The 27,383-nt window shown below is 36.0% G+C and overlaps 5 protein-coding genes across 5 annotated transcripts; 3 read left to right on the top strand and 2 right to left on the bottom strand.

The window, feature by feature from the left end:
• Positions 1-941: 941 nt before the first annotated feature.
• LOC145559072 (protein NUCLEAR FUSION DEFECTIVE 4-like) lies at positions 942-4,967 on the top strand. The gene is made up of 3 exons (XM_081620476.1): positions 942-1,405; positions 2,046-2,887; positions 4,040-4,967. Exons 1-3 carry the CDS (start codon positions 1,070-1,072, stop codon positions 4,506-4,508), a joined length of 1,647 nt encoding a protein of 548 aa, XP_081476602.1. The 5' UTR covers positions 942-1,069; the 3' UTR covers positions 4,509-4,967.
• A 2,011-nt stretch (positions 4,968-6,978) lies between these two features.
• LOC145559073 (endo-1,4-beta-xylanase 5-like) lies at positions 6,979-9,969 on the top strand. The gene is made up of 8 exons (XM_081620477.1): positions 6,979-7,246; positions 7,341-7,375; positions 7,559-7,691; positions 7,999-8,171; positions 8,261-8,359; positions 8,475-8,621; positions 8,798-9,436; positions 9,528-9,969. Exons 1-8 carry the CDS (start codon positions 7,165-7,167, stop codon positions 9,864-9,866), a joined length of 1,647 nt encoding a protein of 548 aa, XP_081476603.1. The 5' UTR covers positions 6,979-7,164; the 3' UTR covers positions 9,867-9,969.
• A 2,904-nt stretch (positions 9,970-12,873) lies between these two features.
• LOC145558096 (endo-1,4-beta-xylanase 1-like) lies at positions 12,874-14,503 on the top strand. Its single transcript, XM_081619243.1, has 4 exons — positions 12,874-12,945; positions 13,131-13,277; positions 13,375-14,013; positions 14,117-14,503. The coding sequence occupies exons 1-4, from the start codon at positions 12,874-12,876 to the stop codon at positions 14,450-14,452; spliced, it is 1,194 nt and encodes a 397-aa protein (XP_081475369.1). The 3' UTR covers positions 14,453-14,503.
• A 198-nt stretch (positions 14,504-14,701) lies between these two features.
• LOC145559071 (photosystem I reaction center subunit III, chloroplastic) lies at positions 14,702-15,587 on the bottom strand. Its single transcript, XM_081620475.1, has one exon. It carries the CDS (start codon positions 15,511-15,513, stop codon positions 14,812-14,814), a length of 702 nt encoding a protein of 233 aa, XP_081476601.1. The 5' UTR covers positions 15,514-15,587; the 3' UTR covers positions 14,702-14,811.
• Positions 15,588-22,821: 7,234 nt separating this feature from the next.
• Positions 22,822-25,714, bottom strand: LOC145560409 (thaumatin-like protein 1). Its single transcript, XM_081621660.1, has 3 exons — positions 25,408-25,714; positions 24,395-25,064; positions 22,822-23,659 (listed from the first exon to the last, which is right to left on the bottom strand). The coding sequence occupies exons 1-3, from the start codon at positions 25,475-25,477 to the stop codon at positions 23,305-23,307; spliced, it is 1,095 nt and encodes a 364-aa protein (XP_081477786.1). The 5' UTR covers positions 25,478-25,714; the 3' UTR covers positions 22,822-23,304.
• Between the last annotated feature and the right edge of the window lie 1,669 nt (positions 25,715-27,383).

Genomic DNA, 27,383 nt, shown 5'->3' with positions numbered 1-27,383 from the left:
ATTATATTTTTCATTATGTATAAAACACAAAATACGGTCGAATAAGTGTGTATAAATAGTGCTAAATTAAAAAGTGTCAATTATAGTATTATAAAATACTCCCTATAAAAAAAAACCCTAGCCTCCTCTCTCTCTTCTCTCTCCTAAACTTTAGTCTCCATTGTCAATTTTGAAGGGGCTTCCATCGGATTTCACCGGTGGAAAGCCCCAAATTTTATTTCCTTTCAAGTTTTTAAATTTGTTCTAGGTTACAATAATGTCTCCCTCGAAAGAAAGGGTTTATCTCCTTCGAAAGACAAGGTTTTTTCGATCTCCTTCGAAAGACAAGGTTTTTCAGACTCCTTCGAAAAACAAGGTTTTAATTGTGTTTAATTTGGTCTCTGGTTGTGCGGGGCTACTATTGATTATGGCTCGGATTCGGGTTACGGATTCAACACAAGAATTTTTTTTCTCACAAAATTGCGAAGCGGCGACGGATCCACTCAAAAAGTTGTATGAGACAACGAAGCGAGAATGTGCCGAATTGTTATATTTATGTATTTGGATTCTTAGCCCTTCCCCGATTAATTCTTATTTGATTTTGCTAAATTCGTTTTCATTATCGTTAATTGTCAATTGTAGATGTCGTATGACTATTATTAATGAAATTTAATGTCCTTTAGGACTTCTTTCAAAAAAAAAAAAAAAAAAAAAAAAAAATTATCAATTATATAAAACAGAGGTAGTATTCAAGTTTTTAATTTTCTCCGTAAAAATTAGAAAGTACAGTACAATTCAAAATTTATAAATCTCTTGTCCTTCAATGTCAAAATCAATTGGACACACTTTTCAAAAAAAAAAAAAAAAAAACTTTTATAAAAAAAAGTTGGGGCCCAACAAATCTCTCTACAATACTTGGTGAGTATTATAAAATGAGACACCAATTGCAAATTTTGCAATAACAAAGCGTCAACCTTACCACTACCGCTTGAGTAAATCACCTCAATCTCTCTCTTCAAATCAAAGTTATAATTTATTATTTTTTATAAATAAAAACTGTGACTTTTATCCTTATTCAACTCCATTAACAATGGGGTTACCTTCTGAACGTCCATCAATGGCGACCGCCTTAAAATGGTTAGGTTTTGTAACGGCCGTTTGGGTGCAAGCCATTTCTGGCAACAATTACACCTTTTCTAACTACTCTGACGCCGTTAAAACTTTGATGAATTTGACCCAACTTCAATTAAACAATTTATCTGTTGCTAAAGATGTTGGTAAAGCTTTTGGGCTTGTTGCTGGGCTTGCCTCTGATACTTTCCCTACTTGGCTTCTTCTTCTCATTGGTTCTCTTGAGGGTGTTCTTGGTTATGGCGCTCAATGGCTTGTTGTTAGCAAGACCATTTCACCCCTTCCTTATTGGGCTGTATGTTCTTCTTCTTGTTTTATTTGAGATTAGTTTTGGATCATGTTGATTTTGGTAATTTTTGTGTCTTTTCTTGTAATGTTATGTAATTTGTCATTGTTTCTTAATTTGTTTGTTTAGTTTTGTAATACTAGTACTTGTTTGTTATTTTTTGGTGATGCATGAGAGTTTAAATACATTGGAGTGTATTGATTTGATGTTGATAGTGTATATAAACCGATCTTGTGCTTAAACCATCAACTTAAGTTTTTGATTGGACGGGTCCTTTTGATAGACGTATTTAACTTATTGTGGAGAGAGTTGTAAAGGGTATAAGGTACTGGTGTAGATGAGATTTGATAGTTATATGTTGTAGTTTTTACTTTTGTAACTTTTTATATACATTGAGATATAATTAGTATCTTTTTACTACCTTGGCTCTTTTTTGGATTGTAGGGAAGGGTTTTGACTCAAATTAACAGAGAAAAAAGATATTTGTGGGATGTGAATTGATTTTGGATTTGGAAATGTATTAATTTTGGTATTATAAAGTTTTTACTAGTGGGATACTTGCAAATTTAGTTGATATTGATGTAGAATTAGTTTTGTGTGGTGTGATGGCTAATGAGATCTAAGTTGATTGATTTTTGAAATGCTGCAGATGTGTATATTTATGTGTATGGGAGGAAACAGCACAACATGGATGAACACAGCCATATTAGTTACATGTATCCGAAATTTCAGGAAAAATAGGGGACCTGTTTCTGGGATCCTAAAGGGTTATGTGGGTTTAAGCACTGCTATATTCACTGATGTCTGTAGTGCACTCTTTGCTGATAGTCCTGCTAAGTTCCTCATGATGCTTACGGTTATTCCTCTTGTGGTTTGTTTAACCGCGATGGTCTTCCTCCGGGAGGTTCCTCCATCGACCACTGAGTCGGACATATCAGAAGAATCTAAGTATTTCAATATGTTCAATATTGTGGCTGTTACTGTTGCAGTTTACCTCTTAGCTCATGATTTTGTTGGTTCACAAGGGCATATTTTCGATGTAACCTTTTCTGTCGTTCTAGTAGCATTGCTTGCTTTTCCGTTGGTAATACCAGCTTATATTGCACTTAAAATCTGGCTGGATTCAAAAGCTAAGGATGATGTTGAGGACCCGAGTACAGAGCCCTTACTAGCCCCGGATGCTGTGCCTGTATCACAGCCAATTCAAGGAGGGGATGTTGTGGCCGAGGAAGTAAATGGGGAGGCTAAGCAATTACAGCCTGTCCTAGGTGAAGAGCACACTATTGTTGAGGCACTGAAGACGGTTGATTTTTGGGTTTTGTTTGTATCCTTCTTGTGTGGAGTTGGACCTGGTATGGCTGTGATGAACAATATGGGCCAAATGGGTTCTTCTCTTGGCTACTCGGATGTGTCAATCTTTGTGTCTCTACTTAGCATTATGGGATTTTTTGGTAGGATCATCTCCGGAACAGTTTCCGAATACTGTATCAAGTAAGTATTCTCCTGTTTTTTTTAACTGTCATTAACTTTTGTTCATAATTACTGTCATTAACATTTGTTCATAATCATAATTATGACTGTGGGTAGGTTAGGTTAGTGGGGAAAGTCGAATAGATCCGCGTTTTTCATGCTTGATTATTATATATAATTAAATATTGATTCTGTTGTCCTGTAAAATCTTTGCTGAATATGCTGTCCTGTTCTTTTAGAAATGTGTAATTTTTTCAAAGAGTTGTATAGCTAGCAATTTGGTTTGAACAGAGTTTTTTAAGTATTGGTGATACAAAGTGCATGATAGTTCTTATTAGAAATGAAAATTTTCTGTAGGTGCAATGAAACTTTTTTTTTTTTAATGAAGTAGACTTGACCTAGAAGAATATCCTTGTAAGTTGCAACTATATTCAATTTGTTTACGGACATGTTGCCTACTAGTCTGCCAAGTTCATCTTGGTTTGTTCAACTAAAAAAGAAAATCTTTTAAAATGCCTGTAGTCGGGGAGGATCAAGTAGCATGGAGTATATAAGTAATAAAACTATAAAATTCAAAGCTCTGTTTGCTGAAAGTACTTTTTATATCGAAATTTACCATGCGAGAACCCGCGTTGTTTTTTATATTAATCTGTCTAGTAGAGGTAGCATTTCTAAGTTCGGTTGCATACTTTTCCCCCGGGTTAGAGTGTTAGACACAGCTGTAAGGGGATATTTATTTATGTCATCGTCAAAGTGGTCTAATTCGACATTATGGACCACATTTAAATACGAATAGTAATTTGCAGTTCCGTAGTCACCGTAGCTGATTTATGACAATGGAGTTTCAGATTTGGTCATGTAGGGTTTTCTTTGGACCATGGCATTAATCTTCAATTAGAAACTTTCGATGGGACAGAATACAGAAATTTCTCACTGTACTCGTTTTTTGTTTTTCTTTTTTATTGGCATGTCTCAATGAAAGTCAAGTTCAAACCATTTTTGATAAGCTCTAATAAGGATGCAAATTTAGTTTTCAATGAAACCAGTATAGTATATAAGTTCCTAGAAGTCCAAATAATGGTTTTTAGCCTAAGAGGTGACATACATTAACTAAGCGAGCTGTACAACTTCAAGAATAAAATTGATCTTATGTATGCAATCATGGCTTTGCAGGAAAGCCGCTACTCCTAGACCGCTTTTCAATGCAGCCTCTCAAATCTTGCTAGCCGTTGGATATGTGATTATGGCAATGGCAGTCCCCGGGAGCCTATACTTTGGAGCAGTCATAGTAGGTTTGTGTTATGGTGTCCGTCTTGCAATCACCGTCCCAACTGCCTCAGAACTATTCGGCCTCAAATACTATGGTCTCATATACAACATTCTTATATTGAACTTGCCACTTGGCTCATTCCTTTTCTCGGGACTTCTTGCTGGTTTGCTCTATGATGCGGAGGCTACCATCACTCCTAGTGGAGGGAACGAGTGCTACGGGGCCCACTGTTATAGACTTTGCTACTTGGTCATGGGTGTTGCTTGCCTTATTGGTTGTGCCTTGGATGTGTTGATGGCTTCTAGAACCAAGGTCCTTTACAAAACGATTGCTGCTAGCAAAAGATCGAAATCTGTGGTGAAAGGAAAATGAGCTGAGCTCTTAATTGTTGGAAGGGCAATGGAACAACATGTGGTTCTGATTCTGGGGTTGTCATCTGTGAAGCGGATGTTCAGTGTTACTTGTCGAAAAATAAATCAGTACATTCTACGTCCCAAAACACAGTTTTGACAACTTCATATTGCGTTAGCAAAGAGGGAATTAAGAGGGTTGGGAACTTGGGATCTGTAACAATTATCTTTTCTCCCATCACCCTCAGAGGAAAAACAAAGGTAGGAGTATTTTAATCTGGTGTATGCTTAGAAGCAGCAGTTTTTCATTCTTGGCTAGTTTGAACCTTAGTTAAGATTATTTTACGTCACGTGTTATATGTTGTAAGTTGGGTGCTTCCTCTACTTGTACAAACCTTATTTATTCTTGTAACACTGAACTCAATTATAATAGCATATAAGAGTTCTTTTGATAATTAAATTCTATGATAGTCTTACTCCATTTGTTCGGAACAGGTCGCCACACTGTAATTCAGATTATGCTACCAAGAGTATGAACGCGAGTACGTGACTATTAACTTCGGATCAAGGGAGTAAGTTTTCGAATTCGAACTCACTTGTTTAGCTGTAAAACTTTACAATTATATGAGGGCCTGAGGGGGTGATCGTTGTGTCTGACTGACCATCAAATGGACTAATGACAAATACACGTATAACTGGTTTTTTCTAATGTGAATTAACAAATAGCGTGGTATGCTTTTGCAGCATGCAAAAACATGCTTGCCGTTGCAGGAAAGATTTGGAAAAAGAGGGCCTGTGGCCTGTCACTGATGGTCTGATAACCGTAGTTTAAAATTTTGTTTTCTAATGGGCCGTTCCTATTGCTATAAGCATATACTGAGTATCTGAACGTGCCCATAAACCTTTCCCAGTCCTATACTAATGAATGATTTAACAAATAATATCAGTGTCACTTTTATGATAATATTTTACTACAGTATTTTTTTTGGTTTTTAGAGAGGCGAGGTTGAGAATCGATTCAGAATCTTCTGAAACCGGGTGAGAAGCTCTAATTACTTTAATTATTCCTCAGTGTCAAGTATACAAATAAACCATGACATCTAATATTGTATTGATAGTATTGGATGATTTTTATATTTATCAGTTAACTTGAAGTGTATAACAATGCAGTCAGCCAGTCAGTAATACTTAAGAATTTTTATGTGATTGCATTGGTGTTTAAAAATTGTCAGAAACCTATATGGCTTTGAAGTTGATTTTTAGAGATGAAACAAACTACGCTAGGCAGTAGGTTCTAAAGGATATAGTGTATGAGTACTCCCGCCCCTCCTTTTTGTTCTTCTCATTTAGAATCTTTGTAGTGTGACAAAAAAAGTGAAAGTAAGAAGAACAATAAAATTGAGGAGATTAGTTTCTATAAATTAAATCATAAAATCAAGTGATTAGATAATACTTCGTATGAATCAGAATGAGTAATACGTATTACTCCGTACGAAGTATATAGGATCAATACAACATTATACTCACGACTCATCATATTGTAATATCTTAATTACGGAGTAATAACTTTTTTTTTTAGTAGCATCTTAATTAATCACTTGAATTGGCACTTGTTTTTGTTTTTATGGGTGCTCTGAGCCTCTGACTGCTCTCTGATTGTCAGTCTCTAAGGCAGTGGCTAGAATTAAGGTTAATATGCACTAAGATCTCTAAGATACTTAACACAATTATTAATTACCAGTATAAATACGTGATAATAATAATAATAACAATAGGTTGACAGGCAGAATCCGCAGAAAGGGTAAAGTTCTTAATTTTTAGAGACAAGTAGTAATTTGTGAGGAGTTATGGGCAAAATATCAATAAATTCTTAATAAGTTAACAATAGACAAAACCAAGATAATGGAATGCATTTGTATTAAATTAGAATTGGCCGTTATTGGTTCATTGGTTTGTAGTAGTTTGTACCAAGTTTCATCAAAGCTGGTTGATGAAGGAAAATAGAAAATACAACAATTTGCATTGGTACTTTAAAGGATCCAACAACTTTCAAACTCTTTCTAGAGACAAACAAATCCATGGGAAAGGAAAAGATAGAAAGGTTTGGGTAATAAGTTCCACTTTCAAGTGTTCACGAACCCCCTCTAAGGCCTCTATTCAACTCCATAATCATATATGTGTCACAAGAATCCAACTCGACCAATTGATCATTTCCTCTAATAAAGATAATCTAGGTCCTGTTTATATTAATACACCATACAAATCATAGAAAACCTCAAAATATGTACCGTGTTAGATTTGTTTTGATACAGAGTATTGTACGAGTACGAGTATATATTTTTGGAAACAGTAAAAGTCAAACGTGACCGTTATTTTGGGACAACAGAAGAAAAAAAGCTAATAAAATTCACTAGCAATTTTTTAAAAAGCCAATGTTGTGAAATGGTCTTGCACTCTTACCTTAATTAAACTAAGTTGTACTCCATCCATACGCTCTAGACATGGGGGGTACTTTACTCACTATATTCACATGTGAATAAGCACACGGGCTTGGTTTACATTATAAAGGACATTGCCTCTCTTTTAACCAATCTCCACTATTCTCTTGTGAACTCCCCCACTCCCTAAACTTTGGCTCCATTATTTTTACTTACAAATAAAGTTTTTTTGAATCAAACATGAAAGAAAGGATGCTGAAGATGCATTTCACCTTGATTTTCCCATGTACTCTAGCCTTATTTTTCTTGGCTAATAGTTATGGTAATCATATTCTATTTACTTGTTGTATAGTTTTTTTAAATTTACATTTTCTTACCATTGAGCTTCTTTTAACATTGTTGATATTTTGTGGCAGATGGGCCTCTTTATGATTCTTCTGCTTATACTGAGGTACATTGCAAATTTCTAGTAGAACTTATGAATCTAAATCACTCATTTATACAACTTCGATCTATACTATGGTAATTGCCACGTATATAGTGTATAATTTGAACTAGCAATATAACTACTAATTCCGGATGAAGGTAGTTTGTGCTTGATATAGTTTTCATATGTTTTTTTCCTTACATGAAGTGCAAAGAACATCCTGAGGACCCACTATACAATGGAGGAAACCTACAAGACTATAGAAATTGCTGCATCAGTGATCCATCAATACCTTCATTCATGATCAACAATCTCTCCACTGCTTTCTACACTTTATCTGGTAAATTTCTCTCCTTCCAATTTGTCATTTTCTAGTTTGTATTTATGAACTATGAACAAGTCCTCATTTTATGAGCATTGAACGTTTTGGGTCATATGACTCATAAATGACATCTTAAGTTTGTATGTCACGTGACGTACTATACTATATTATTTCGTTCTAGTGCCTTTTTCAATATTCGTGAAAAGTCAATTAGGACAAGCACTAAAAAATGAAGATAGTAAATTTGTAGTCGTAATAATTTATGGATCTATGACGGTTTTCTGTCCAACATTCTGAATTTGTTACTATCATAATATTATGACAGCTTGGGTAATGATAGAGGGAGTTGATTCATCTCTAATAAGAGCAAGCTTAAAAACAGAACATGCAACAATTAGTTGTATTGGAACTGTAATAGCTAAGCAAGGATGCTGGTCTTTTCTTAAAGGAGGATTTGTACTGGATTCACCTTCAAAATCTTCAATTCTATATTTTAAGGTATTTGGATGTTACTTAATTCAAATTTAATCATGTAATTGTAAAAAAAATCTTCCTTTAACTTGTGCCTTCTAATTTATGTATTACAGGACAATGGAAAATCCACCAATGTATCAGTTGCTAGTGCATCCTTGCAGCCATTTAGTGAAGAACAGTGGAGATTGAATCAACAAGCCATAATTAACAGAGTAATTTTATTCTGTGCTTATTAATTACCTACTCAAGTTTGATAAAAGTTTTTTTAACATTTTTTTAAACAAGCTGACTAACATGGATCAACAATATTTGCCTTAATAATTGAAGGAACGCAAGCGTTTTGTGACAGTTCATGTGTCGAATTTGCATGGAGAAAGGCTAGTAGGAGCTTCAATAACCATTCAGCAAATCTATAAAGACTTCCCTATTGGATCTGCCATTGCTGCTACCATTATAGGAAATCTTCCCTACCAGGTTATACTCGTACCTTAATTAGGCCCTATTCTCTTCGACTTTTAAAGATTAATTCAAGCTAGTGAAAATTGGTTTCAATCAATCAATAACTATCTGTTCTGTTTCTTGAAATTCAGTTAAAGACGGTAAAGATTATCCCTTGATACTTGATTTATCATATACATTTACTCTAGCAGAGTTGGTTCTTGAAGAGGTTTAATGCAGCAGTGTTCGAAAATGAGCTAAAGTGGTATGCAACAGAACCAGAACCAGGAAAAATCAACTACACCTTAGCTGATCAAATGCTGGAATTTGTCAGAGCAAACCAGATTACTACAAGAGGCCACAACATATTCTGGGAAGATATGGACTACACTCCAGCATGGGTGAAAAAACTCGAGGGGCCGGACCTTCAACAGGCTGTTAATTCTCGAATAACAAGCCTGATGAACAGATTTAGAGAAGAGTTCATTCACTGGGATGTCAGCAATGAGATGCTCCACTTCAATTTCTATGAGCAGCGGCTTGGACCTAATGCCACCTTAGATTTCTTCAAGACGGCTCATCAGGCTGATCCGTTGGCTACCTTGTTCATGAATGAGTTCAATGTGGTTGAGACTTGTAATGATGGTAATTCAACTGTTGATGATTATGTTAGAAGGTTAAGGGAGCTTAAAGCAGGAGGAGTTACAATGGATGGAATTGGCCTAGAAGGGCACTTTAGTGTTCCTAATCCTCCCTTAATTAGAGCTATCCTAGATAAGTTGGGCACCCTTGGACTTCCCATTTGGCTCACTGAAGTTGATATATCTCATACTATTGACAAACAAACACAGGTAAAACCAAGCATTGTTGTTGCATTAAGAAGTGTTCTTAAGGAAGTTAACTGAATGATGCATTTTAAAGTCAATCTTATTCATTTTGCAGGGTGTATACTTGGAGCAAGTATTGCGAGAAGGATACTCACACCAATCCGTAAAAGGTTTAATGCTTTGGACAGCCCTGCATCCTGAGGGAAAATGTTACCAAATGTGCCTCACAGACAACAATTTTCAGAATCTCCCAGCAGGAGAAATCGTCGATAAGCTGTTAAAAGAATGGCAGACCGGAATAGTAGAGGGAGTTACTGATCAACTTGGCTCATTTAACTTTCATGGATTTTTAGGGGAGTATACAATAATAGCTACATATGAAAATAGAACTACAAAATCGTCATTCTCATTAACAGGAGGACACGAAACTAGGTATATAAACGTTCAACTCTAACCATATACTAGCATACATGTAATATTATCATTCTACTTGCTATACCTGCTACATCAGATCAAATCTCATTGTTTTCAAATTGTTAGTTCTAATAAGAATTTATTTTTTCTCCCCTGTAGACAACTATCTGTAAAGTCACGCTACCTTTTAAACCACATAACCGCTCATAAATAGATGCACTTGAACCTTACAAGGCACTGTTAAAATATAACCTCATATAATGGCTGAATAAGTGAGAAACTCTCGCGTAATCATTAGCCACTCACGGTGTTAAAATGTACCTTACAGTAAACCCAAGTGCCATCAACATAGTCAATTATTTTCTGTAGTACATCACTCTGAGTTCATGATGGAAGTAAACTTAAGACATAAGGTAAAATATGCTGCATGCCATAATATTTATTTTCAATCAGAAGCTTTTATTATACGACACTCTTACTCAACATGGTCCAATGGCCTTGTAACATTGCACCTCTTGAGATATAAAGAGGCAACTTTAAAGAGTAGTGATAGACCACTACCAGGTATGGGCTCGTTGGGCCCATACCAGGGGCAAAAATGTAATATTGCGTAAAACTTACCCATGTTGTAAAAATGTAGTCTCTCTCCGCTCAATAACAGTATACAAATTAAGAATAACAGTATACAACCCAAGAATAACAGTACACAAACTAATAATAACAGTACAGAAATCAGTAATAACTGAGCATCGACAAACAGGTACCATCGTCAAATTCGACCGAACTCAACGATTTCCAGCATAGAGCTCATTGATTTTAATGGCTACCATCGTCAATTGCGACAGAACTCAACGATTTTCGGCATAAAACTCACCGATTTTAATGGCTAGAGCTATAAGTTTGTGTCTCTCGTTTTTTGTTTATGTTTTTTTGGGTGATTTCCGTTGATTTTTAACGGAGGTAGTTGCGAGGTAGTAGCTGTTGGAGTGGGTTTCTTGCTGTAGGAGGTGAAGGTGTGATGGGCGGAGGTTTGACCGGTAATGGGAACTATCCATGGAGGTGGGTAAAGGATTTAAGGGAGGAAGAAGATGAAGAAGAAATGGAAAAAAAGAAAAAAAAATAAAATTATATTGTGGTATTGGGTAGTATTACCCATACCTGGTAGTGGGTAATACTTCCTCAACTTTAAAAGTATCACTTTCTGGCTCATGTCACATACTCCCACATGTAAAATTAAGGCATTTCAACAATCGACCTTAATAACTCTGATTGACACGTGATTTTGTTATGCTTTTCAATAAAAAAATACGAGTGCCATTTTAGAAAAAGGAATTTAATACTTATATGTGTCTCTTAGGAAGTATGAAGTATATATCATAACCGATAATAGTATATTTGCACAACTGTACTCACTTTCATATAAACAATGCATGTTCCCTAAGTAACGGCATTTCACCTGAATAATAGTCTAGTACTGCATTGTTTATGGCCAACCTACTAGAGAAATCAAAATCGAGGAACTAAACAAAATCCTTCTGCTATTTTCTCTGACTATTATTTGGCACAAACTTCCCATATTCAAATTCAAATTACAGTGTTACAGCATAATGCAGCTATAAACAACTATATGCCAAAAAAATGGCAAATAAATTATTAGTCGTAAACTCATAATACATGGTTGGGCGTTGTGCATGGCCGGTTGATTAACTGAACATGGTAAAATATTATAGGACTAAAAATCCCAGTTGTTTAAAGAGGACAAAATCTCCATTCACAGAATGCAAGGAGAAAAGGATGATTTCAAGATGTCTTTAAATGATTCAAAATTTATAAGGCAACATAACTTATCTCTTATCTTCATTTCCCTTACCAACTCTCATTTGTTAGTCTCGGGTTGAGACATTGCAAATCATATACTGATATTAGCAGATTTTGGCCTAGGAAAATAGCATGAAAGAATGTCGCTGTATAATTTTGATGCTGTTCTGTTTCCTCCTAGGAGCTGCTGTAATACCAACTTATGGTTTGCTCTCACTAATGTCACAAATTCACTCTTTATTATTCTTGCTTAATTAATTACTTGTGCATTTTGTTGCTGATCATGTTTTTTTTTTTTTTTTCTTTGTTTTCTTGTAATGAATACTTTGTCATAAGGTGGTCTTTGGTATGATCACACGGCTTATTCTGAGGTAATTATCCAGATTTTGATCATGCTCATAACTTGTGTGAGAATATGACTCAAATGTATGTGGCTGAATGATTACGACGTTTTCCCCCTGTAGTGCATAAATATTTCCTGCATCATGTAGACTAATGAATGAATGATTTCAATTTGTGGCTTATTGCAGTGCAAGGAAAACCCTGAGAAAGCTCTGTACAAAGGAGGAATCCTTAAAGATAATGTTCTGCAAGAGGTCCCAAGAGGATCATTTGAGCATTCCCCTGCTTTTCTCCTACATAATCTTCCTGGTGCCACAATCTACTCCTTTTCCAGTTGAGTTTTCATATCTCTACCCTAAAAATATGTAAATTATAATATGATTAATATGATCACCTATGTAAAGTAAATGTACAATCATATCCAAGTGAAAAATGTCATTGTTCAAAGCAATTTAAGGAATGAATTATTTGATGATTTGTATAGTAGATGCTAAACAACAATTTTCAGATGTACGGAGTAACATTTAACATTCGAAGCATTATCTACCTTACATAGTTACATGACATGTTTTGTGATAAAAAACAGTTTGGGTTAAGATAAAGGGAGCAGATTCTACACTTATAAGGGCAAGCTTAACATCGGAAAATGAAAATTACAGCTGCATAGGCAGTGTCATTGCTAGCAGTGGATGCTGGTCATTTTTGAAGGGTGGTTTTACACTACTTTCACCTTCTAAACTGTCAACACTTTATTTTCAGGTATACTTTGTTTCCTTCTCATCCTTCTATTCAATTCTACAACAAACTTTTATATTATACGTGTACAAGTTTTTAATAACTTCGTACGTACACTTTACTATGTTTTCTGCTATAGAATTCAAGAGGAAATGTTGATATTGAACTCTCAAGTGCTTCGCTACAACCATTTACAAATGATGAATGGAAAACAGATCAGCAAAGTAAGATAAAATCTGTAAGGACTTCCTCTGCCATTCCATTCTGCTTTGCTATCCAAAGAGTATGGAGCATCACAAACTTGAAAAGTCTTAGATTACTTAGCAACAAATTACTTAATTCCTAGTCTTCTATTATATGGAGCTACTGTTAGATTATATGAGTATTATTTATCATCTCATGTATTCAGCTTAGAAAACGTGCTGCAACAATCCATGTGTCCGATGAATATGGAAATCGGCTGCAAGGAGCAGAAATTACCTTGCAACAAGTTTCTAAGGACTTTCCCTTGGGTTCAGCTATATCAAAAAACATCCTAGGAAATTTGCCTTACCAGGTACATATCTTATACTGCATACCAAATTTGTGATTGTTGTACTGCACAATTTCTTGTATGTCATTGAGTTGAGGTTAATGAGGAAAATACAATGCAGGAATGGTTTGTAAAGAGATTCAATGCAGCTGTATTTGAGAATGAGCTAAAGTGGAGTGCAACAGAACCTAAACCAGGGCAACTAAACTACACTATCCCAGACAAACTGCTAGATTTTGTTAGGTCCAACAAGCTAATTGCAAGAGGCCACAACATTTTTTGGGAAGCTCCAAGCTACACCCCATCATGGGTACTAAATCTAACAGGCTCAGACCTCGAGCAGGCCGTAAACTCCCGAATAGCAAGCCTGATGGACAAGTACAAGGGAGAGTTCATACACTGGGATGTCAGCAATGAGATGCTCCACTATGGGTTCTATGAAAACAAGCTCGGGCCTAATGCAACATTGAGCTTTTTCGAGACAGCCCATCAGGCTGACCCGTTAGCAACCCTTTTCATGAATGAGTTCAATGTGGTGGAGACTTGTAATGATGTGAATTCAAGTGTTGATTCTTACATTGCAAAGTTGAGAGGGCTCCAACTAGGTGGAATTGTAATGGATGGTATTGGGTTGGAGGGTCATTTCACAGTTCCAAATCCGTCGCTTATCAGGGCTACCTTAGATAAGTTGGCCACACTCGGGCTTCCCATTTGGCTTACTGAGATTGATATTAGCAATACCCTAGACAAACAAACACAGGTATATATACAACTTAACAAAATGCCGATTTTATCTAGCTTAGTTGGTCAAAGTCTTGAGAGAATAATGTAAATTAAACTTGACGTGTTGTTTTTTTTTGCAGGCTACATATTTAGAAGTGGTATTGAGAGAAGGTTTCTCCCATCCATCAGTAAAAGGAATAATTTTGTGGACAGCCTTAAACCCTTATGGATGCTATAGAATGTGCTTGACAGACGACAATTTCCAAAATCTCCCTGCTGGAGATGTCGTGGACCGCCTTCTTAAGGAATGGCAAACAGAGGAAATTCAAGGAGATACTGATAAATATGGCTCCTATAGCTTCTCTGGTTTCTTAGGAGAATACAATGTTCATGTTGTATTTAAAAACAAAACCACAAATTCCACATTCTCACTCAGCCAAAGTGATGAAACCAAGCATATTAACATCAAATTGTGACTTCACCACTAGTTTACTAAGCTAAGTTTTAGCTTTTAAACATACAACAAATTAAAGTTGCAATAAAGTATGCTTCACATTATGTTTGAGTTTACATTAAACATATCATTTTCAATTTTGTACTACTTGTACAAATTTTGCATCTTGTAAATGACAAATTCTAGTATGAGACAGTTTCATGCCGACAAGAGGTCTAGTATTAAACATTGAGTCAATCAAGAATCAAATTACGAAACCACCACACATATATAACGTTCTCAAATTAGAGTATCTTACGATATAATAATATAGTACATACACAAGCTTAAAACAGACAACAACTTTAGAGTATCTCAATTGAACAACAATAATACTAAGAATTAGACATTGTTGTCAATAAGGTCACCATTGAGCAACTCTCTGTAAGCAGCAACAGGCCAACTGAAACCCCTAAAAAGAAGTCTTGAAGCCAAAGGAACATCAATAATAATCTCCTTCTGAGTAGGCTTCTTCTCATCACGAATTGCAATCAAATAACTCCGTCCGACCCACCCGATCCACCCGGCAATATACAAGAACAATATACCGGGAGTAATAAACTCACCCCAATGTCTCTGATCACCACTCACTATCAAATGAGGAAGGCCGTCTGATCCACACAATAATCCGTACTTTCCGTAGTTATCGAACCTTCTCTTGGTCTTCTCCATCGTAGCCTGGATCGCCAAAGCGGGTGCACTATCAGGGGCGTAAAGCTTTAGGGATGATTGAAGCTTCTTTAAGGCTTGCTTCTCACGTTTTGCGAATTGTTTTGATTCTTTGCATGGTGTTAGTCCAGCAATGTCGGCCATTGCGGCATCGGGTGCTACTGTCCATGAGGAGAGTAGCACCGAGGATAGAGCCAACGCTGCGGCTGCGTTGGCTCCAACCTTGGTTAGCTCAAGTTTGTTTGGTTGATGATGATCATTTTCTTGTTGCTGGCATACTATCTTTGATGAGCGAGGTGTGAAAGATGTGGAGAAGTTTCTAGGTTTAGCGGTTGCGAGTGGTTTGTAGAGGTTAGTGGGGATTGTCAAAGACATGGTGGGAGAGTGAGGAGAGAGAAAATGGGGGTGGGAGGAGTTGAGTGATATGGAGGAGGATTGGAAGAATTGAAGAAGAAGAAGAAAGGAGAGGTGGGATTTAGATTTTGTGAGGATAAGATAGGAAATGACAAAGGGAGGTGACTTGTATGGTTTCTATTGGTTTCTTCATATTTTGGGTGTTGGTTTTTTAGATTTGTTTAGCTGTTGTATGTTTGAGGGTGTGATTTGGGTAGATTTGAATGTAGAGGTGGAGTGTGTGGATAACACAAGCTTGTGACTTGGACAAGCTTACCTTGCAGATTGGTGCCATGGTGGCATGATTATTGATGAGTAATGACTTGTTCTATTTTGGATCTTTGGTACCAATATGTGGGTTGGGTTGGTTTGTACTCTGTTTAAATTATTTGAGAGAACAATCCCTATATAAGATTACAAGTAATTCGTGTAATTCTCTACAATATACAGTATTTATTGTATGGAGTACACGATATATTAGGAGTGCGCTCTATTAATTTGATTATCACTCATCTGAACTAATTAGCATTCAAATTTGGAATTTTTAGCCTTTTTTTCACCCGAAAAATAAAATTTGTCGAAATGTTTACCATGTTCCCTAATACCCTCTTGGAGTCCAATTGGGTGGGTGGAACCATCCAATTTACCTTTAAACGACCAATTTACCGGTTTACAACTTGCACCGATTTCATTAATTCAAGTCTACCACGAACATTTATGCCAACAAATAATGATCATATATGGTTCCAAACGACATTATATGACACCGAAATGTATTCCCTAGAATTTCAACACTTTTCGACACCGGGCCCCGAGTACTCCAAAAATTCTTAAAAATCATGGATATTAGCCTTCAATTTTGGAATTTTTTTACTTTTTTTGCCCGAAAATAAAAATTGCCGAAATGTTTACTATGGTCCCTAATACCCTTTATGAGTCCAATTGGGTGGGTGAAACCATTCTGTTTGCCTTTAAACGGCCAATTTATCGGTTTACAACTTGAAGCGATTTAATTAACTCAAGCCTACTACGAACATTTACGACAACATATAAAGATCATATATGGTTCTAAACGGCATTATATGACCCCGAGATACATCCCCTAAAATCTCAAGGATTTTCGACAACGTGCCCCGAAACCTCCAAAATTTATTAAAAAGCATGGATATTAGCCTTCAATTTTGGAATTTTTTGACTTTTTTTTTACCGGAAAATAAAAATTGACAAAATATTTACCATGGTTCCAAAAACCCTCCGTAAGTCCAATTGGATGAGTAGAACCATCCAATTTGCCTTTAAACAACCAATTTACAAGTTTACAACTTGCACGATTTCATTAAATAAAGCCTACCACGAACATTTATGAGAACAAATAATGATAATATATGGTTCCAAACAGCATTATATGACCTCGAGATATATCCCCTATAATTTAAATACTTTTCGATACCGGGCCCCGAAACCTCCAAAATTACTCAAAAAGTGTGGATATTAGCCTTCAATTTTGGAATTTTTTTTACTATTTTCCCCCGAAAATAAAAATTGTCAAAATGTTTACCATGGTTCCTAATACCCTTTGTAAGTCCAATTGGGTGGGTGAAACCATGCAATTTGCCTTTAAACAGCCAATTTAACGATTTACAACTTACATCGGTTTCATTAATTCAAGCCTATCACGAACATTTATGACAACATATAATGATCATTTATGGTTCAAAAAGACATTATATGACCCTGAGATGTGTCCCCTAAAATCTCAAACTTTTTCGACACCGGGCCCCGAAACCTCAAAAATTTCTCAAAATCGTGGATATTAACCTTTAATTTTGAAATTTTTTGACTTTTTTTTTCGCCCGGAAATAAAAATTTCCAAAATATTTAACATGGTCCCTAATACCCTCCGGGAGTCCAATTGGGTGGGTGGAACCATCGAATTTGCCTTTAAACGGCCAATTTATCGGTTTACAACTTGCACCGATTTCATTAACTCAAGTCTACCACAAACAATTATGACATCATATAATGATCATAAATGGTTCTAAACGGAATTATATGCCCCCGAGATGTATCTTCTAAACTTTCAAGGCTTTTCGACACCGGGCCATGAAGACTCCAAAATTTCTCAAAAAGCGTGGATATTAGCTTTCAATTTTTGAATTTTTCGACTTTTTTTCGCCTGGAAATAAAAATTTCCGAAATGTTTACAATGGTTCCTAATGCCCTCCGGGAGTCCAATTGGGTGGGTGGAACTATCCAATTTGCCTTTAAACGGTCAAGTTACCGGTTTACAACTTGCACTGATTTCATTAAATCAAGCCTACCACGAACATATATGACAACATATAATGATCATAAATGGTTATACATGGTATTATATGACCTCGAGTTGTATCCTCTATAATTTCAATACTTTTTGACATCGAGCCCCGAAACCTCCAAAAATTCGCAAAATGTATGGATATTAAACTTTAATTTTGCAATTTTTTGACTTTTTTCGCCCGTAAAAAAAATTGTCGTATTGTTTGCAATGATCTCTAATACCCTCCGGGAGTCCACCTAGATGGGTGCAACCATCTAATTTGCCTTTAAACAACCGATTTACCGGTTTACAACTTGCACCGATTTCATTAACTCAAGCCTACCACGAACATTTATAACACCAAATAATGATCATATTTGGTTCTAAACGACATTATATGACTCTGAAATCTATTCCATAAAAATACAAGACTTTTCGACACCGGGCCCCCGAAACCTCCAAAATTTCTCAAAAAACGTGGATATTATACTTCAATTTTGGAATTTTTTTAAACTTTTTTTCCCCCAGAAATAAAAATTGCCGAAATGTTTACCATGGTCACTAATACCCTCCAGGAGTTCAATTGGGTGGTTGGAAACATCCAATATGCCTTTAAACGACCAATTTACTGATCACAACTTTCACTGATTTCATTAACTCAAGCCTACCATGAACATTTATGACAACATATAATGATCAATTATGGTTCCAAACGGCATTATATGATCCCGAGATATATTACCTAAAATCTCAAGGCTTTTCGACACCGTGACCCAAAACCTCCAAAATCTTTCAAAAAGCGTGGATATAAGCCTTCAATTTTGGATTTTTTTCACTTTTTTCGCCCGAAAATAAAATTGCCGAAATTTTTACCATGGTCACTAACACCCTCCGAGAGTTCAATTAAGTGGGTGGAACCATCCAATTTGCCTTTAAACGACCAATTTACCGATTTACAACTTGCACCGATTTCATTAAATCAAGCCTACCACGAACATTTATGACATCATACAATGATCATAAATGGTTCCAAACGGCATTATATGACCCCGAGATGTATCCCCTAAAATTTCAAGGCTTTTCGACACCAGGCCTCGAAACCTCCAAAATTTCTCAAAAAGCGTGGAACTTAGCCTTTAATTTTGGTATTTTTTGACTTTTTATTGCCCGAAAATAAAAATTGCCGAAATATTTACCATGGTTCCAAAAACCCTCCGGGAGTCCAATTGGGTGGGTGGAACCATCCAATTTTCTTTTAAACGGCCAATTTACCGGTTTACAACTTGCACCGATTTACCGGTTTACAACGGCCAATTTAAGTAACTTGCACCAAACCTGACTTAAACCGAAATTGACCCAAACCCGTTTTAACTCTTCAAAACTCGTATTTAATCCGACTTGTTACTAATCTGACCTGAATTCAACTCGACCCGTTCCCAAGCCGACTCGATTTTAACCCAACCTGTTACAAATCCGACCCGAAATCAACCGGCTTGTTATTGACCTAACCCAAATTAAACTTGACTTTTTATTGACCCGACCTGAATTTTACCAGACCTATTACTTACCCGACCCAAAAATTCAACCTGATATGTTACTAACTCGACTCGCAATTAACACGACTTATTATTGACCTAACCTAAATTCAACCCAAATTATTCCTGACCCGATTTCAAATCACCTTAAATGCAATTTAGACCACCTCATTATTGTTGATCAAAGCATTTTGTCTAGGGAGACCAATTCGGTCCAGGCCAACAAAAGAAAGGAGTATCATCCTCAAATTTAAGAGTTAAATATAGTATATATTTGTTGTATGGTCAAAGGAGATAATTATCTTCCTAAATTATAGACTATACTTCCTTAGTATATTGCCATATATATTATAGTCAAAGGAAATGATTAGCTTGATAAAAATGATAATTATCTATTTATAGTTAGTTGAATCCGAATATGACCCGACTTGGAAATGACCCGACCTGATTGTAACTTGCAAACTATTGACTTGAACATAACTTGACTTGAATCCGAGAAGGATCTGACTTGAAAATGACCCAACCTGATTATAACCCGCAAATTATTGACTTGAATCAAATCCGATTTGAACCCGAGAATGACCCGACTTGAAAATGACCCGACCTGATTATAATCCGCAAATTAATGACTTGAACCGAACCCGACTCAAATCCAAGAATGACCCGACCTGATTCTAACCCGCAAATTATTGACTTGAACTGAACCCGACTCGAACCCGAGAATAACCCTAACCTGTTTTAACGCGTGAAAACGCGAATTAAACACGACCTATTGTTCACCTGATCCGAATGTTACCGACCTGTTATTAACCCGACCCAAACCCGATAAGAAGTATAACTCGACGTGACCCGACTCAAGCATGACCCAACTCAAACCCGACCCGCATAGGTTATGGAATTGATCCGACCCAAACCCGACCCATTTACCGAATTGACAACTCTAGGCCCAAGTGTGACAAAGCTCGTTAATTATAGCCAACCCATTGCTACTAAATTTAAATGAGTATACTATGCGCTATAAACCATGTTATGGTCGCCGGAAACATACACATTAGATAGTTGGTGTGTCCGTGCTTTATAGAAGAATACTACTCCGTGTTAAAATCATGGACCACCATTATAAGCTTATAGCTTATTGGACTATTTACTACGAAGTTCAAAGTATTCAATATTGTTCACATTAAATCATTGCTAACTAGTAACCCTACTGAATAAGGATTAAAAATGATGCCAATCCACTCACAACGATCAAATCTCTTTAATTTTCTTTGTAACCACAAAATATAGGGAAAGTGTACACCTTTATGGAGCACTAGGAGTCGTCTAGGACGAAGCAACTAGCCAGCTATGTGGATGCGGTCCAGTAAATATGCTCATTGTTTGCTCAAGAAAGGCCTAATAATCAGGCAGTTATTGGAAGTTCTATCATTACTGATGAACTAATACTAGTACTATTTAAAATTATCCCAAATGAATGATTACAGTTATTGGTCTTTTTGTTTCTTTTGTAATCTTTGCATATAATCTATAATTTCTTTTTTGACAAACAAGATCCTTTCCTTTCAATTTGGTGTTCATACGTACGACTACTTGTATATTATAATATGAACCTGAATTAAAATGTGATTTATTGGATCCACCAGTAGAGGAACTGCGGTAGGTAGCTACGTAGGAGAAGAATTTGGCGGTCTAAAGTTGCTGTTTTGTTGGCCATTGGCTTAAACGTAAACGCTGTTGGCAAGATCACTGGCTATTATTATGGATATATTGGATAAAATAATGTAGAGATCAGTATATTGATCAAGGATTGAGTGGTTAGGGAGGCTGAGGGTAGTACTTTTTACTACTAAGAGCAAGTTTAGCCCCAAGTCTTAAGACTTGGATGTGACATCATTTTTGGTGGTCACCATTGAAAATGATGTCATCAAATTCTTGTTAAGACTCACTAAGACTTACACAAATTTATCATTTTAGCCCTAAGACTTAAATATTTGACATATTATATGTAGAAAAGTGTAATAAAAAAAAAAGGATAATAAAAATAAAAATGAAGTGGGTGAAGTGGGTCCCAATCTTGAAGAAAAATGGGTGAAGTGCTTGAGATTTTTGAAGAAAAATGGGAAAAGTCTTAAGTATAAATCTTAAGACTCAAAATGATGATGTCACCCCAAGTCTTAAGACTTGAGGCTAAACTTGCTCTAAATAGACTTATTCTCTTAACCTACAATAAAGCGTTTTGATATAATTTGATATGGTTTGAATTTTACTGGTCCGATCTAATATGATTTGATGCAATGATTTGATTGAACTTTTATCTTATAAATTAATGAAAATCTTGTAAGATCGATCCATCAATGAAATAAGTTAAGGTTGTGTTTGGGAAGATAGATTTCATTTCAAATACATCATTTGAATTATTGAATTTGAGTATTTCAAATGACATGGTTTACCTTGTCATTTGAACATGTCATTTGAAATCCTTACCTTCATGGGTTATTACTTGGTAGTTGTATAATTTGGGCAAATTCCTCATTTGAAATTCTTGGACATCCAAACACTATAATTGTCCCAATTCCGGAATTTCAAATGAAATTCTAGAATCCAAACACACCATAAAGGTAATACGTCCTAGCTTAAATCATTCAAATGTTATTGAATATCTATAATGATTAAGTTGTTTCATATTGTAAATAAAATCAAACGCTTAAAATATTACTCTATACTCCGTATGAAAAGTGGATTCATAATTAATCATCGAGGTGTTTTTGATTGTGACAATGTTAGGGCTAGGGTTTAGGATTAAGTAAGGGGTTAACCATACATGTATAATTTAACAAGGAAATTATTTTCACACTTGTAAATATTGTAAGTATTTATATGCGTCGATATGTGCGACAGTATAGTTGTATTGCACTACTGCTTGTACATAAAGTTTGATGCATATGAAGTAAATAAAAATATGTCAAACTGCGTTACCCAAGTCAAAAACAACATAGAGATTCTGCAATTTTTGTTAGTATAGAGAAAACAATGTTACCCCCACACCATGTCGGCAGCAATGTAAAAACTGTATTGGAGGCTTTGGAGCACAATTTTTTTTTTAAAATTAATAATTATTTACTCCATATTTCACACTATAGAGTTTGAGGGCAAAACACAAAAATCGTTTGATACAATGCTAATCACATTTTCAAGACAATAAAGACATCTCATCCACCTAAACGGCTTAATCCGGATTAAAATCAATGCCTAAATGGCGACACAAAATAATTTATGTCAATACTTTGATTGAATACAAAACACAATTCATTAGTTAGACAGCCTCAAATCAAGCCACCAATAAAGACTAATGACACCGAATTAACCCAATACGGAGTAATTATCTTTACAATGATGATTAATATCAACTTTACAAGACCATAAGTCAAAAGAAGTATGACGCACAACTTTTTCCTCTCAAATTCTAAGACAAGATTTATTCAAAAGATCTTTAATAAGATATTCATTCATTATTCAATTCCATGTTCATTTATTTAAAATTACCACACCTTTATTTTTAAGATGACTTCATCATTAGAAATGGTACCAAAATCCATAGATATGAATCATGACATTACTACTAAAACAGATCCATTTGCAGTACTGCTGACACAAAATAACTGCAATCTTGCTACACCCGCAATCCCCTTCTTTTTCTGTACAAGTTCACACTAATACGGAGTAACTCATATTAAAACCCTAATCCCAAATAAATACCAATATTTAAGTATACATCTTTCATAGTTGATTGGGTTGATCTGATGATATATTTGGGCGATCTTCAGCCTTTTTCTTGATGAATTCTGGACAACAAGAACACCCCTTTTTGGCTTTGCCTGTTCGATGAAATGCTAGATTGAATAATACTAATAACATTACACATGAATATATCCCCTATTTTCACTGCAAAGAGAGACATGTGAGGATAAGAGAAAAAAGTGCACAAACAAGGGGTAATAATAATGTGGGTTTTAATAAAGTTGAGTGTCCCATGGCTAAGCCAGCTAACCATGACCCATCTGCTAGCATAGCTGAGGTTGTAGTACCGGTTCCAGTTCCGGGTCCAGTTACCATTCCAGGTACACCACCGGAAGCTGATCCATATGCCATATCTCCTCCTGCGGGTTCAGTTGGTGTTGAGACCATTGGATCCGACCCTGACCCGGTAAAAACTGGAGGTGTCGTCATCATTGGAGTTGGGTTCATTGGAGTAGGAGTAACTGGCGTAGGAGCAGTTTCTCCTGCTGATTTTTGACTGTTGACAAATACAAACATCAATTCAATTACACTTTACACATTACACATTGCATTGATTGAATGTTGTCAGAAATTAAACAAAATTTGTAGTGAAGAGTTTTCTTCATGTCCGTTAGCCTGTTACAAAAAATAGCTAATACGGGTAGAGTATAAATTAATGACCCACATCCGACCCAAACCCAGTACAAATCACTGGAAAGAAACCTGAATCCAGCAAGACCATAATTATTGTTTTGATACGACAACACGACTCAAACCCGAAACACTTAGACTGTATTTAAACACGGATTCAACCCATTTGTCCTATTGTTAATAATTCTACTTCCAACAATTATTGGTGAATGCATCATTTTGTGCCAACTTTAGACTTACAAGCACATATAGTGTAGTCATCTTATAATAGGGAGTAACACTCGACTTTGCAACAACTTGACTACGGAGTATTACACTTTCTATATTAAAAATAAATTTTCATACTCTATACTTCATACTTGTACTTCTTATGAAATATTGTATGATTCGCAATACTCTTATCAATTTTTTTTCACTTCATATTAATACTTCTACTACATACGTGAATAATTGCTTATATTTATAATCAAACTCGTGAATTGGTATACTAATCAAACTATTGCAATTATATTGAAACGTAATGAACATAATAACCAACATAATTGTAACAAAACAGCATTCACATTTTGCACAAAGATAGGTAGTGAGTATCATATCATACCTTGGAGTAGAGGGGCAAAATGTAATGGTATAATCAGCTCCGCTACAAGTGAAAGTACTAGTAGGATCATCATAAGCATAACTATAAGACCTCGGACACGCCAACTTAAACATCTTCGAGTAAACCGTAGGCTTACACGTGGAAGGTGAACCATACGCGCCACTACAACAATACTCGGGACTCTTAAACGCCTCACACGCGCTCTTACACGCGCCGCCATTCCCTGCCTTAAGCTCAGTTGGACAAAATTGGTTCAAATCAACCACGCACCCAGTGTCGGCGCATTGACCCGACCCGCCACTAACCTCAACCAATATGGGTAAATTATACCCGTCAACCAAGCTGACGTCATAGAAATCTTGACTACCTGTTCCTAAGGTGAACTCAGCTAGGGTTGCCGGAGGTTCGGCGCCGGCGCCGTCGCACTCGACGCCACCGGAGCCGCAGTCTCCGGTTTCGCAGTAGCCTAGACCGGAGCCGGCGAAATTACAGCCTGTTCGACCCCAGAACCGACCGGACCAACCGGTTGGAGCTTGGAATGACCGGGAAGTGCCGGTTGGGAGTTCGAAACCGGTTGATTCAAGCTTAGGGGTACCTGCATTGGCTAGGATTCCGGGCCATACTGTGTTTTCACAACTGTTGACGAATGTGAATGTTGCTCCTGAAACTCCTGTCAAATCCAAAGTTTGCAAATCGTTAAAAAGCTGGTAGAATGAGACACTGCAAAATCCGTTATACACCCGGGTGTACCATACTCAATTGAGCTTCGAAAGATAAGTTATAGTATTATAGGTACACTCGAGTGTATAATGGACACTATCGCAATATGTTGAATGGGAAAAAGTTAGCATTTTTAGTTCATTTGAAGATAAACAACTCGAAGTAATAAATCTAAGTGTAGTTAGAACTCTTAGAAGATGAAATAGGGTTAAAGTTGGTGTTTTTAGGAAGTAAATGGAAGAAATTAAAGATGACATTTTTGGTTCACTTAAACTGAGAAAATGAAAATGTACCTGTAAGATAAAGTGGTGAGATAGCAACATTGAGAATGAAGAATAACTTGAAGTATTTTAGTGGATCCATGTGTAAATCTTTGAAATGGCTCTGTTTTCCCCTGTTTTTCCTCTGTTTTTTTCTCTGTTCAAGAAAGAGAAATGGAGGAAGAAATAGAGTGGGAAAGGGGGGAGTGAGGAAGTGGCTAATTGGGCAGAAAAATGGGGTGTTGAACACCCATAAAACAAACAAATTTACACCTCGAGTAGAGAGAGAGAGAGAAAGAGGGAGTGTCAGAGAAGAGAGTAGGGCACACTTGAGAAAATCTTATAAAATTTCATCTGCCTCTCACTCTCTCACTTTATTCCTTTTAATCAGATTTCTAATTTCATATTAATGTTTGTTTATACGAACTCATAATCATGCTACTTTAGTAGTAGAGTATAATTAATTAATAGTTAATACTTGATTTAGTTGCATCTGCCAAGAAGGTAGGGTTATATAGTGGCTTTTTTGCTCTGTCACTGTTCAGATGGGTTGGGTCATTTGTTTATTGGTTTAACCTTAACGCATTATCCCAACCCATATGGGCACCTTGTTTAACTGACTACAAGTCATACTACATAAAGAGTCCATTTGTATTGTGACTTGTAATTTTGTTGTTGGTGACCTAAAATATTTACATGACTCCAAAACATACATCCATACTTTGGGTCTTTGGGATGCATCTTTTTAGGGGGGCAAATTTACTCAAACTTCACAATTTGACCAATGCCTAGATCTAAGCTTGTTTCTTCATGTTTTATAAGCTAATACTCCATAGACCGTAGCAACTTAGAGTTAACTCTTGCTCCTTTTTTGTAACACTTTTTTTGGTGTGCTTGCCTTATATCTTAAGTGAATGAGTGTCACATGTTCAAGGATGTTAATTCCTACATCATTGAGGTGGAAGCCAAAATTTTGTGGATTTTGTAGTTGGTTGTTGTGAGTACATGTACGCGTACAAGGTAAATTCATATGCAGGGTATTTGTAAAACTTTTACGCCACAACGGCACAACTTCATTAATTACAAGCCTGTTTTAACTACTTTATACTCTGTATTAATTGTATCTAATTATCTTCTACTACAATTTCATATAACATGCTCCAACAACTTTAGTAATTTCATAGCTAATTTGGTGTAAGACGCTAGAGGGAGTGGTCCTTGTCGACGAATAAATAAAACAAGAGAAGAGAGAGTCGTATAAATGACCAGATTATTGCACTACTGCAGGCTTTCAGCCTACAACTTGCGAAGAAAAGAGCTAGGGTGAATAAAGGGAGTGGCAATTTGGATCTTAAATCTCTCTATCTCAACAGGAAAAAGGTTGAGCTGTGCAAATTACTTTGATTTCAAATCCAACCAAAAATATACACCATTATTCTAAATCTCAAAGTAATTAATCATACTCAGTAGTATTTAAGGAATCAATAATGTGCTAATCAATGTCTATGACATGTAGTTCTAGATAGTGAGCTAATAATACTGTTAGTTTATGGATTACTCGGGAGTAGGTCACCGTTATAAGTTTTATCTAGTAATATAATGTACTACAAATTGGTGTTTAGTGTATAAAGTTTGATAATTATGAAACTTCCACCCTTCATGATATTGGGAAGTCGTTGCGTTTCATGCAATTATATACATCCACAAGTTATTATTATTAGATCATATGAGATTAAATTAATACAATATAGTTTAATTAAGTGGTGCCAAGATATACATGCATGTGACCTCAACTTCGCATGTATAATACTGTCAATTTCTTATTATTGTTTGTCCTCTCACCTCATTTCACGTGAACGAACAAGCACAGCTAGAACAATTTTTATTTGGAATTGGGGCAACTCCATCACTTCTTCTACGTAGGCTAATTTATGGGTAGATGTAACAATATCCAATTCAACTTAGCAAATGTGCACTGAGTTGAACATTGTTTGAATACTAAAGCCATC

The sequence above is a fragment of the Chenopodium album genome, chromosome 9, assembly GCF_948465745.1.
Source record: "Chenopodium album chromosome 9, dcCheAlbu1.1, whole genome shotgun sequence".
Taxonomy (NCBI): domain Eukaryota; kingdom Viridiplantae; phylum Streptophyta; class Magnoliopsida; order Caryophyllales; family Amaranthaceae; genus Chenopodium; species Chenopodium album.
This window is presented reverse-complemented; position numbering and strand designations above follow the sequence as displayed.

Bases quoted from the DNA above. Each gene is read 5' to 3' on its own strand.
- LOC145559072 (XM_081620476.1), top strand. From the start codon at position 1,070: ATGGGGTTACCTTCTGAACGTCCATCAATGGCGACCGCCTTAAAATGG. The intron at 1,406-2,045 runs GTATGTTCTTCT...GAAATGCTGCAG, and splicing joins CACCCCTTCCTTATTGGGCT to ATGTGTATATTTATGTGTAT. The intron at 2,888-4,039 runs GTAAGTATTCTC...ATGGCTTTGCAG, and splicing joins GTTTCCGAATACTGTATCAA to GAAAGCCGCTACTCCTAGAC.
- LOC145559073 (XM_081620477.1), top strand. From the start codon at position 7,165: ATGAAAGAAAGGATGCTGAAGATGCATTTCACCTTGATTTTCCCATGT. The intron at 7,376-7,558 runs GTACATTGCAAA...CCTTACATGAAG, and splicing joins ATTCTTCTGCTTATACTGAG to TGCAAAGAACATCCTGAGGA. The intron at 8,172-8,260 runs GTATTTGGATGT...TATGTATTACAG, and splicing joins CTTCAATTCTATATTTTAAG to GACAATGGAAAATCCACCAA.
- LOC145558096 (XM_081619243.1), top strand. From the start codon at position 12,874: ATGTTGATATTGAACTCTCAAGTGCTTCGCTACAACCATTTACAAATG. The intron at 13,278-13,374 runs GTACATATCTTA...AATACAATGCAG, and splicing joins TAGGAAATTTGCCTTACCAG to GAATGGTTTGTAAAGAGATT. The intron at 14,014-14,116 runs GTATATATACAA...TTTTTTTTGCAG, and splicing joins CCCTAGACAAACAAACACAG to GCTACATATTTAGAAGTGGT.
- LOC145559071 (XM_081620475.1), bottom strand. From the start codon at position 15,513: ATGTCTTTGACAATCCCCACTAACCTCTACAAACCACTCGCAACCGCT.
- LOC145560409 (XM_081621660.1), bottom strand. From the start codon at position 25,477: ATGGATCCACTAAAATACTTCAAGTTATTCTTCATTCTCAATGTTGCT. The intron at 25,065-25,407 runs GTACATTTTCAT...TGGATTTGACAG, and splicing joins CTCACCACTTTATCTTACAG to GAGTTTCAGGAGCAACATTC. The intron at 23,660-24,394 runs GTATGATATGAT...ATTTGTCAACAG, and splicing joins TTTTGCCCCTCTACTCCAAG to TCAAAAATCAGCAGGAGAAA.